Raw genomic sequence first — 12,050 nt, 5'->3', positions numbered from 1 at the left:
TAACAAACTGCCACCAGACAGTTTGTCATCAACTTTGCTATGTAGTTATCCCCCAAAGCACTTCCTATGCACCAAAGGACAAAATATGCCACAAAAAGTTAGTGGAAATGGAAAAAACAACAAAAAGTTTTATATCATTCATTTAGCTGCAGCTACATTGGAAAGTAAGGGTTGAGGCTGTGGTGTAGCTTAGGAGTAAAGGGTTTACCTAGCATGTGCAGGAACCAGAAGACAGGGTGTTGAATAAGACAGTTCTAAGGCTCCTTACAGTTCCCAAATTCAAGAATATCAGTAAAGGCAGGGGTGGGGAGGGAAGCTTACATCACCATCTTGAAATAGACCTTAAAGGAGAAGGAGGGAAGGAAGGAAGAGGGAATTCTGGGCAGTAAGAGGGGGGGCATAAAAGCAGTAGCTGGAGCCTGCATGGCACCTCCAAAGTGGAAGTCGCATGCTATTCTAGTTCACGATAAATAAACAGGACTTGAACTCTGAGTCAGGATCAACACTCACGTTGTTATTCTATGAAAACAGACACTGACTGCTACTTAAAAGTCTGTCTCAAGATGACCTGTCCAAATAGTTGAATGCATTCTCTGCTCAGTGGATCCACGATTTAACTAGGGTAACTTCTCTTCCCCACCAGGCACAGTCAAAAGACACACTGGTCATTTTCTTCTGAAACAATGGTGGAAGCCAAGGCAACACATCTTTGAAAACATACCACTAGCATTTTCAACTAAGAAACACGAGAAGGGAAGGTGAATTGGAGTGGTGCTCAGCAATACTGCCAACCCTATAGCAACCACCTTAAAGAGGAAAAACAGCCTTTTATGTTCTAGTTGCTAACTCTCAACTTCTCCAAAGGTTTCTTAAGTCTTGGCAAGAAGTCAGAAATTCCAATGCTAAAATGAATTTTCTGACTCAATATTGAAAATAAAATCTTAAGTTTAGATGCTTAGGGGAAAAACAGCTGGAGAATTCAGGAGCCTCCCATAGTTTAATACAAAGTGATGTCATTAGGAACCAGGCTTCCAAGAACTCCCTAAATTGTGTGGTTAAGCAACTTCTCAAAGCTCAGTGAGGAGGGTAGGAAGGTGCAGCTCACCCTTGGTCCATGATCCAGAGTAAGAATTGATGCAAGTCCTTCCTTATGTTAGGAAAAGACCCAACGACGAACTTGTACAACCTGCATCCACTCACAGGAGGCTGTAGATTTCCTTTCTTAACACTCTAAATCAGCACTTATTTCATAGAATGTCTAGAGAAGATTTGCTACTGTTCCATGGTGCTGAACTGAAGGCTGTATGGCTTCTTTATAAAAACCTGGATATAGGGGCTAGAGAGATGGCTCAGTGGTTAAGAACACTGACTGTTCTTTCAGAGGTCCTGAGTTCAATTCCCAGCAACCACATGGGTGGCTCACAACCATCTGTAATGGGATCTGATGCCCTCTTCTGGAGTGTCTGAAGACAACTACAGTGTACTCATATACATAAAAATAGATTTTTTTAAAAACCTGGATATATTTACATTTTTATAAGTTATCAAAATAATTTTGCAGAGAACAGTCAAGATGGTGAATCTTGAGGGAACTTAGTGAGGGTAAAAGTTTATAGTTAGGAAACCTCGCACCATCTCAGACAAAGGTTATTGAGGAAATAAAAATCAGTGTCTCTGGCTCGTACTAACCTTCTAATGGTTGCATAGGTTTTTAAGACTGACAAGTCAACTAGAATCAACGTGGCAGCTCAACCACATCTCAAAAATGGAATTGATACTCTACCTGAGACTTGTTTGTTTTGGAGACAGGGTCCTGCTATTGTAGTCCTGGAATTCACTGTGTTACCAGACTAACCTTGACTCATACAGATACAGCTGCCTCTGTTTCCTGAGTACTGAGGTTAAGGGTGTGTGTGGCCACCTCTAGCCCAAGCAAGGGCCAGACCTATTATTCAGAATTATAAACATATAGTATTGTTGACAAGTTATCCTGCCAGGTCCATTCTGTTGGCTGTGACATGTAATGACTGTTCTTGCAGCAGCATAAAGCTTGTCTGTTGCTCACATTCATCCACCGCACACGGAGTACACACGTGTGCTCATCCCTCCTGTGTATGGTGATCTTATTCATTAAAAAAAAAAAAAAAAAAAAAAGCCTCGACGAGAGACCTCAGCTTATTCATATGTTTATTTCTAGAAGCTTGGAAATAAACTATATAAAGCTTGCATTTCCAAATAAAACATTAGGATAAGCTTCACCCAGGACGAGAGAAGAGGCCTGATACTGGATAAGCAACGTCTGAACACTTCCAAAGCCAGATTAAGTTTTTAAGCAGTTGCTTAAAAATTAATGAGGTTTAATGTGACCTATTTAGGAGAAACAGTTCTTTGTTTACTTCTATGAGAGGATGTCTCTGCCTGTGGGAGTATAATCCTATCCTCTACCTTCTCTTCCTCTGCCCCTTGGTGCTAGGAATGTAACCCAAGGCATGCACATATTCGGTTAGCACTCTGCCAATGAGCTACCCCAGTACTCCCTATCCCTTTTACTGGATTACTTTTCTGTCTATATAAGTAAAGGGAAAATAATAAAAAGGAAAAAGTATAAAATGGCTCAACACTGCATGCACAGAATGAAAGGGGAAACTCACGTCTACCTTGACTGACAATCTAGCTAAATAAAACGCTGGTGTTATGGTAGCCCTCTGCGAACAGACAACCCTCCCTACCCCTGGATGCTGCAGGAGCTCCAAGAGCTAAAGGCAAACATAGTTTGCCTTTTGCATAGTTCATGGCTCGCCAGGCCTCCTAAGTCCCCTGTCCTTTCAAGATGACTCCTCATTCCAGAGATACTGGGTAAGCCTACAAAGTTCTGAGATACCCACCATCTGAACAGTGTGGATGGCTGGTGGATGGTAAGTAGCTGCCAGGGTGGCCCAATCACTCCAGTGAACCACAAATGCTGATCTCAGAATGTCTAGGACTTTCTAAAATGTGGCTGAGCAGTAGTTTGGAAGCCTAACCCCTGACTTTACGAATTCATAAGAACCAGGGTTTTATAAACTCAACAGAAAGCTAAATAAACAAAACTAGGGTTTATACTCCCTCTTGTTATTTTTACAGCAATCTTTCAAACTAGTTCCCATAGTCAATTTCTGCCTTCTTAAGAAATACCAAAAGGGGAGCAGTTTAAAATTCTCATCAGACACTGTAACCCAGCATGTGGGGACAGCTCATTAGACAGGCATCTCATGCAGAGGACTGAGATGGCTTCCATGCTGGCACGTGCTTCTCTTCCCAGCCTTTTCATTGAGGAGGGTCCAGGGAACAAAAACAAAGATGTTTATATTTACCCAGAAGTGTGCGTGGCAGTTGACCATCATGGTTCTTTCAATGAGCTCATCAGGACATTCCAGAAGGTGATGTCCAGAAACCACACCAGCATTATTGACCAGGACCGAGACCTCGCCAACCTCCTTGCGGACCCTTTCAGCTGTCAGGTAGACATTCTCTCTCTTTCCCACGTCACAAGTGTAGGTAAAAACCTGCAAGTTACACGGGGGCAGGGTCTCCTCCTCACCTTTTCCAGCTGTCCTCACAAGTCCGGAGGAGGGGAGAATACAAGAAAGAAGGGTTGCACAAAGTGAGCCACAAGGCAGCCAGTAGGAGAGAAATCATACAAAGCAAAATACTACAGTGAGCTTCAAATTTCTAACACTGTAATGCCTGCCAATAATTCAGCTTACAGCTGCCTTCCTCCCCTGAAAGTCTTTGGGAATTACAGCAATTTACTGGACAACCTTGCTTAGGGGAAAGTCATGTAATTGTGGCAAGTCCAATACAAGTAGACCACATGGGATCAACTTGCTGGAGCTAGACACCTGCAAAGAACTGATCTCAGCCCAGAGAATAACACACATTGCAGATGGGGGCGGGGAGGAAGCCGGTGGCCAGAGAGAGCTCTGCTCTCAAAACAAAAATTCACTTTAAGGCTGACAAATCCAAACTGTAAGCAACAATCTAAACTCATGCAAAGCCAAGCAATGAATGAGCAGTTTCTAATGAAAGAATGCAGGCCACTGGTTTATTTTTAAACTGATTCCCCTAAGAATTAATCTCACAGATGAAGTTTAGAGGTTAATAATATGCAAGTGTACCACATTAGAGTCCAAACAGCATCGACATCAAAATCTCTAAAGCATTGCTTTTAAGATTGGGCAGGGAGCACAAATGCCCAAATTTGTTGCCTCTCCACACTAGCTTTGAAAATGTAACATTTTGAACCTTACATAAAAAACACAGCTTCTGGTAAGTTTGGTAACAAATGACAGGTATACGGGAGAATGGAGCCCAAGTCAATCTAGCTACCAGTTTTCCTAGAATAGTATCTATGGTGGGTCATGATCTCTACTTAGGCTTTAAAAAAGTTTCAGACGCAAACTAATTGTTAAAACACATAAGATGTAGATTGGGGTGCCTCCAAACCATGAGAGAAATTTTGCAAAAGGCCGGGGGTGGGGGCACGTTCTCAAGAGGAAGGGAAGCACGCATATTTACTCAGGGTTGGTAACTAAAGCACTTACTTAAGGCTGGGGAAACAATGTAATTATTTTCCAGGAGCTAAAGTTATAGTGAAAGCCCAAGTCTAAGCAGCTCAGACCTCACAGAAACAGATAACTGTTTCAGTCCACTGTGGAAACAACTTCTCCAGACTCTCTATCTTCCCAGCATGCCACATGCAAATCAGACTGAGAAATTACTTTTGGACCCAAGCCTGTGGTAGCAAGTTCCCCCTGTCTTACACTACTCGCAGAGTTTAGGGAATCTCGCTTGGGACCGAAGAAACAGGATCTCCTATGTTTTGCACGCTTTCGGTCTTCTAACGCAGAAAACCGTGCTCTCTTATCAAGGGGCAAATTCCACTCGCCTTCCAGAAGACCAGCGGGGTGTTCCTTTCCGGGAGAGCGAGGCTGCCCATGACACTAGGCAGTGGAGACCCTCCGGGCTGGGGAGATGTTTGACTCAACAATACACAGGCATTACCTTGCAGAGCAGCAGCGTCGGCCGCCTCCAGGTCCCGGTAGATGTGGCGAACCATGCCTGCGGTCTCCTCATTGCTCTGCGTGTTGATGTCCCAGAGAACCAGCAGCGCCCGGCGCCGGGCGAACTCGAGAGCAAAGAGGCGGCCCAGGCCGCTGCCCGCGCCCGTGATGAGGCACACCTGGCCGGCCACGCTCTTCTCCTTGGGCCGCACCAGCCAGCGCGCCGCGGCCAGCACGAACGCCCACAGCACTTTGAAAGTGACCACGAAGAACTCCACTACGATGTTCATCGCGACGCCCCGGGTCCCGCAGCAGCCCAGCACCGTGTCCTCACTCTCCCTGCGCCAGACAGCCCAGCTCCTGGCCCCGGAGGCGCTTGTCACCGCGATCCGGACGCGAAGGCTGAGCCCGGAGTCCGCCCCCGAGGTGCTGCGGGGCTGAATTGCGCGGGGCCAGTTCCGCCCGGGCTCGGCGCAGTGGCCACGGGCTGTGCCTGCCGCTGCTCCCGGCTCGGCGCCTCCTGCTGGCGGCCGCCTGTTTGTCCCACAGCGTCCGGCCGTCCAGTCCCGCTGCAGCGGCGGTGACAGCCGCGACTTAGGCGACGCGCGCTGCCCTCATGGCCAAGCCGCCGCCGCCCGAACGTCCCCGGCGCTGCTGCAGCGGCTCCCCGTCTTCCTAGGACAGGGGTGCGCCGGGCGGATGCGTCGGGACGCGGGAGTTGTCAACTTGACTCAAGTTGCGGGAGGGTGCGGGCAGCGCCGGGAAGGGCCGACTTGCGGGGCGCACGCGAGGGCTGCCAACCGCTCGAGCTGCCAGCGCGACTCGGGTCCCCTGCCCTGCACTCGCGCCGCTGTCACTCGGGCACCGGGCCCCGCAGCGTCGGAGCGTTCCCAGCCGGCTCTGAGGTAGCTCCACACTCCCCGCTATATAACCCACCGCCGGGAAGCGCCGGCCGCTGCAGTGGCATCGGCCCTCCCTCAGCTCGGCCCTCCCCGCCCCCGGTCGCACCCCGCCCCCGGCCCAGCCTCCCCTCCCCGCTCGCCCTCCCGCCGGCCGCCCCACCGCGCGGGGCAGCCCCTCTTCCACGACCGCGGCCGAAGGCTCCCGCCCTCGTCGCGCCACTCTTCGCGGCTCACGCCCCCTGCTGTGGGTCGCCGTGGCTTGCGCCTGCCGGGTCCCCCAGCAGCGAACCCCCCCATCCTCCTCGGACCTTCGGGTCATCACTCTTCCCGGTCTCGCTGCTTTCGCCAACCGAGGGACTGTGGACTTGGCGGCCGATGATCAGGCGCTGCGGAAGACAGCCCGACAGTCGGGCGAAAGAGGACCTCGGCAGCGCAGCCGAGGTGGGGGAGCAGGGCTGTGTGGCCACGGGCCGCAGAGAGCCCGAGGAGGTGACCGACAGTGATTTCCTAGCTCAGCTAGCCGCTGAGGACCTGAAGCCGCATACTCTAGTGAGCCTAATGGGAATCACCGCCGCGAAGGCTGCCCAGAGTGTCGGTCAACGTCGCCCTCCAGCCCCGCGGGTTATGCAGTGATGCATGCTGGGACTTGTAGTTCACATCCTTGAACATGCCTTTTGGGTCCAACGAATTCCGCAGAGCTGGACCCTAGGGTTGTCAACGCAACCTGAGGAAATTAAGCCCAGAGCTGACGAGGTGTCCCCACTCTATTCGTTTAAAAAAATGTATTCAGTGCATTTGTTTTCCGATGAGTTTTACCATAAAGTTGTCTGGCCGTGACTAAACCAAGCTGTTAATTTTGCGCCAGCAAAGTGCAAAAATCTCAATTCTAGATTATTTTCCGGCTTATCTCAGGACAGCTATAAGGCGTGGGGCTTCGCGCCCTCAGACCTTTAAGGAGACAGTGCGCATGCGCCACCCTTCTCTCTTCTTTTCCGGCTGGAACCATGGAGGCTGTTCCGTAAGTCAATTCTTCTCATCCCCAGAATCCTTCTCCATCCCCCAAACTAGAGGCATTTTGTCTCACTTTTCCTGTATCTGAGTGTAGCCTGGAACCACTGCCTGCCTGTCTGGGTGTTTGTGACGCCGTGTGGTCGGTCCTAGGAGGGAGTGCGGGTGGCCTCCGCGCGGAGGCCTTGGCAGTACCAGGAGCAAAGTGAGGGCAGACTGCGGATCCGGCTACTTGGGCGGAGGTCCATTCTTCGGTAGAATGTATTCCGCGGAGTCATGGGGCGAGATCCTTCGTAGCTAAAGCTATCTTAGCCGGCTGCTTACCGGCAGCCTCCTGCATATGGAGCTTGAGACTTGGTCGAGGGTCAGTGAGTCCTGGAACCCTAAAAGTGTGCAGTACAATTTTTTAGTGTGACTTACCAACTTGTAACAATTTACAGGCCAGGACTGGTGGCCGGGGTTAAGCATAAATCTCTTTAATATCGTATGTGTTTACCTGTGAGGTGTGTGTGTGAGGTGAAGGTTGTGGGCATGAACTCTGCATCGCCAGTAGGGCTTTCGGGAAGGACGGAGATGCTGCCGGTTTGAGTGGGTGACAGTTCTAACCTAGTTCTGAGCACCTAGTGTGTGTGATACATCACCAGGGAGTTTTTTGACCTACTAGTAATTCTCTACTAACAACAGAGAGAAGAAAAAGAAGGTTGCCACTGTTCCAGGAACCCTGAAGAAAAAGGTTCCTGCTGCTGGGCCAAAAACTCTCAAGAAAAAGGTTCCCGCTGTGCCAGAAACCCTTAAGAAAAAGCGAAGGAATTTCGCAGAGTTGAAGGTGAAGCGCCTGAGGAAGAAGTTTGCCCTGAAGACAGTAAGTAAACTTTGGAGGTCTTCAGTGGGCCAGGGAGCTTATTAGGACTGAGAGTGGAGTAAGATTGAAGAGAGATCTTCCTGCTTTGATATTCTCAAGTAATCCGTGGAGGCAGGACAGTTTTATAAAACTGATGCTGTGCTCTGTTGCAGAGCCAAGAATTATGACTAACTGGCCATTGGTTTTTCAGCTTCGAAAGGCAAGGAGGAAGCTCATCTATGAGAAGGCAAAGCATTATCACAAGGAGTACAGGCAGATGTACCGCACTGAGATTCGCATGGCCAGGATGGCAAGGAAAGCTGGGAACTTCTATGTGCCCGCAGAACCAAAGCTGGCCTTTGTCATCAGAATCCGAGGGTGAGTTCACTTTGCATCGTGTTCTGGCAGCAATGACTGTATTATGGCTGCCCTTAGGAAGGGGACCGAGAATTACAGGGGCGGGGGCTTGTTTGTGAAACCTGTGCCTAAGCTGCCTGCTCTGACTGCATTTCAGTGTCCTGTAGTTGTCTAAGAGCTTAAAAAACACTTTAGTTAGTATCATTCAGTTATCTTTTATGATATAACAGGAATCAATATAAGAGAAGGCAGGCTAGTAGTGATAGCGTGTTGAGACTTACATACACATGCTATGTGGTGACTCAGTGGTAAAAGCTGTATGGATCTATTTTTCCTCTGGCAGTATCAATGGAGTAAGCCCAAAGGTTCGTAAGGTTCTGCAGCTCCTTCGTCTTCGACAGATCTTCAATGGCACCTTTGTTAAGCTCAACAAGGCTTCAATTAACATGCTTCGGATTGTGGAACCATACATTGCATGGGGGTGAGTTTTCTGTCTAGTGGGTTGGCTTTTATGATAAGATGGATGTTAGACACTTGGGCTGTATTCTAACTTAACCTGGTCTTCCTGGTGCAGGTACCCCAACCTGAAGTCAGTAAACGAGCTCATCTACAAGCGCGGCTACGGCAAAATCAACAAGAAGCGGATCGCCTTGACAGATAATTCCTTGATTGCTCGGTCTCTTGGTAGGTAATGGTTTTTTCAGGGAGGGATTGATACTAGTCCAAGGTCATGTTTTCTGGCCAGACTTTAAATTTATTTTTTTTTTTTTACTTTTATTTTGTATGCGTGTGGGTGGTGGTCCAAATGTCATGTGTCTTCCTTGATGACCCCACCACATGGTGGCTAGGTTCTCCCCAGAACCCAGAGTTGCATTCCAGCCTAGCTGACTGTCCCTTCTGTTTATATGCTGGGATTACAAGCAGGCCTTTAGGTTGGAGCTTGGGTCATTGAATCTGAACTCCAGTCATTCTTAAGCAGCAAGCACTTCCCTCTCCTGAGCCATTTCTCCCAGCCTGGCTTCACTTCGGACAAATTTTCACATACATCCTTAAAGGCTCTGCATCCTTAATTTTGAGACAAGATTTCTCTGTAAGTCAGATAGCCTTCATCTGGCTCCCACCTGATAGATTAAAGGCATATGCTACCACACCTGGCTTGTCTTTGTTTGATGGTTCTGCCCATAATTGTGTTTGGAATACTTTTAAAAAGTTGATCTTGAACTCAAATTTTTTTCAGGTAAGTTTGGCATCATCTGCATGGAGGATCTAATTCATGAGATCTATACAGTTGGGAAACGCTTCAAGGAAGCAAATAACTTCCTGTGGCCCTTCAAATTATCTTCCCCACGAGGTGGAATGAAGAAAAAGACAACTCACTTTGTAGAAGGTGGAGATGCTGGCAACAGGGAAGACCAGATAAACAGGCTTATTAGACGGATGAACTAAGGTAAGAAGTAAGTGTTGTTTTTTGAGACAGAATCTCTATATTTCTGGCAATTGCAAAACTATGTGTAGACTCACCTAGCTTTGAACTCAAAACCTTGATTGACGGCTTTTCTGTTGAGTGCAGATTGGGTGTGTCCTTAAGTGTTTTGGGTTTTTTTTTTTTTTTCGAGACAGGGTTTGTCTGTATAGCCCTGGCTGTCTTTGGAACTCACTTTGTAGACCAGGCTGGCCTTGAACTCATCCGCCTGCCTCTGTCTTCCAAGTGCTGGGATTAAAGGCGTGTGTGCGCCCCCCCCCCCCCCCACGCCCGACCAGTGGTTATGTTTTACTTTGGAGAAATGTTCTTTAATGGAAGCGTGCTCCTTTACGGGAGGGGGGTGGGGATGCTGATGTGTGACTTGGAAGATGGTCTCTAACTTGTTTGTTTTTCCCTTTCAGGTGTCACCCATGGTATTTTTGTAATCTGGTCGGTTAATAAACAGTCACAGCTTGGCAAATTGAAATGTGTTGGAGTCTTTGTTGGCCTGCCTCTGCCCTGCTTACCACTGTAGTGGCTAATCCTGGAGTGTTCAGTCTATGATGTACAACGTTCCAGTTTATGGTTTTTAAAAGAAAATTTGTTAAAGGCTTTTCTCTGAGAAGTTATATAAAATATATATATGACATATATATATATAAGCTATGCTGAGTGTGTCAAACTAGATAAGCATTTATGATTTCTAGGAAATTGTAAAAGACATTGTAGACATTTGCTGCTGCAGTTCCGTGTTTCAGGCATGGACTTGTTGGCCTACACATGAATGCATCCTTTTTTTCATGTGTTTGGATGTCTTGCCTGCATGTGACTATGTACCACATGTTAATTAATGCAACTGGGGTTACTGATTGTTGTGAGATACCATGTGGGCATTGAGACTTGCTGAGCCCTTATGTCATGAGTTAAAAGTACTTTTTAAATTTTAAATACATAAGTACTTCTTAGCATCTTAGGCAGTTGGAGTGAGATGGACCAAAACCTAAAAGCTTGGGGTTTTGGGGGGGATTCTCTGTGTAGCCCTGGCTGTCCTGGAACTCACTTTGTAGACCAGGCTGGCCTTGAACTCAGAAATCCGCCTGCTTCTCCCAAGTGCTAGGATTAAAGGTGTGTACCACCCCCTCCGGGGGAGTTTTTTTGTTTTAAACATGTCTTCCTGTCTTGTCCCACTAAATCCCTTCATAAAAAGTCCTTCCTTGCACTTGAGCATGTTTTTGTTACCCGCTGCATTTAGTTAAGTTACCTACATGAACACAGGTAAAGTTGTTAATGCAATGTCAAGTAAATGACTTGGGTACTGTTGGTGAAAAGTTCTTGTCAGGTTATGAATTAATTTCTATTGTTGATGGTCCTAGATAATATCAGATTGAGTCTCTGAGTTCTGGAGAGGAATCTAGATACCTCATTAAATACATTAAGCTGGATGTGGTGCTGTGCCCCTTTAATCTCAGCATTGCAGATGAACCTCTGAATTCCGTGCTGCATGGTGAGATATTGTCTAAAGACAAGAAAGTGTACGCATGTTCATCTGTGCTTGTGAGTGGAGTTAAAGGTTGACTGAGCAACATGGTAGTTGAAGACTGAACTTGAGTCCTCGGTAAGAGCAGTAAACTCTCCATCCCTAAAGCATCTGCCAAAGAGTGTCTGTCTTTGCGTGTCTACTTCCTTGAAGTATAGGCATATCCCAGCTGCTGGAACTTTCCAGGTTTGGGGGGAATAGTGATGGGTCAGTACTGCCTCAAAGAAATTAAAATCAAACAACTTGGTGGCCCTTATCAGTGCTGGGGGGTGTATGTTTTTGACAAGGTCCTGGAATACTTGTCCAGACTTGCTTTGAAGCTTTCTAAGTGCTGTCCTAGGTGTGTGCCACCATTTGCAGCCAAGTTGTTTTTATTTCATAAAACCACCTACCGTCATAGCAGTGTACTTTTGAGTCCATGGACTTAACTATGAAGTCTTGGAGTAAGATAAGCATGGGTAGGAAAGAGTGCATGGGAAGAAGAATGGCTACGTTCTCTGCAGAAAATTGGCATTGCTACAGATACTCTACTTGTAGCTTGAAGACAAAATTGGCTAGTCTAACACTGAAAAATAGAAAATAGCTTCTGCTTGTCTACAGGCAGAAACCAGAAGCCCAGCATTGGCCTCACTGGGTCATGTCAAAGTTTCAGACCTACCTATTATCCTCTGAGGGAAACCAGTTGCCTATAAAATGAAAACTGTGTTTTAATTTAAAAACCCAAGGAGACAAAAGAGTTGACTCTGGCTAGAAGTACTAGCTGCTCTTCCAGAAGATGTTTAACTCCCAGTGTTGTCCATATGGCAGCTCACAATCTGTAACTCCCAATCTTGGGACCTCTAGGAGAATACCAAGCATGTATATGGTACATGGACAGGCATACCACCCACACACGTAAAAT

The 12,050-nt window shown here is 47.3% G+C and overlaps 2 protein-coding genes across 3 annotated transcripts in view; one reads left to right on the top strand and one right to left on the bottom strand.

Moving 5' to 3' along the window:
• Window positions 1-6,022, bottom strand: part of Rdh10 (retinol dehydrogenase 10) — a 28,542-nt gene extending 22,520 nt beyond the window's left edge. The window contains exons 1-2 of the mRNA XM_021170724.3: window positions 5,044-6,022; window positions 3,354-3,589 (exon numbers count right to left, since the gene is read on the bottom strand). Of these exons, the coding sequence (XP_021026383.1) occupies window positions 3,354-3,589; window positions 5,044-5,332 (525 nt within the window). The 5' untranslated portion in view covers window positions 5,333-6,022. The remainder of the gene's footprint in view (window positions 1-3,353; window positions 3,590-5,043) is intronic.
• A 696-nt stretch (window positions 6,023-6,718) lies between these two features.
• Window positions 6,719-10,099, top strand: Rpl7 (ribosomal protein L7). 2 transcript variants are annotated; one of them, XM_085835747.1, is made up of 7 exons: window positions 6,719-6,962; window positions 7,637-7,814; window positions 8,005-8,171; window positions 8,494-8,631; window positions 8,725-8,834; window positions 9,388-9,597; window positions 10,035-10,099. In XM_085835747.1, the coding sequence occupies exons 1-6, from the start codon at window positions 6,949-6,951 to the stop codon at window positions 9,594-9,596; spliced, it is 816 nt and encodes a 271-aa protein (XP_085691873.1). In that variant the 5' UTR covers window positions 6,719-6,948; the 3' UTR covers window position 9,597; window positions 10,035-10,099. The 2 variants fall into 2 exon arrangements, with proteins under 2 accessions (XP_085691873.1, XP_085691878.1); XM_085835752.1 differs by having other exon boundaries at window positions 9,388-9,604.
• Window positions 10,100-12,050: the final 1,951 nt, after the last annotated feature.

Source organism: Mus caroli, unplaced genomic scaffold (genome assembly GCF_978045245.1).
Source record: "Mus caroli unplaced genomic scaffold, Mus_caroli_1 scaffold_1, whole genome shotgun sequence".
Taxonomy (NCBI): domain Eukaryota; kingdom Metazoa; phylum Chordata; class Mammalia; order Rodentia; family Muridae; genus Mus; species Mus caroli.
The sequence above is the reverse complement of the archived record's forward strand: the minus strand, read 5'-3'. Positions and strand labels throughout refer to the sequence as shown.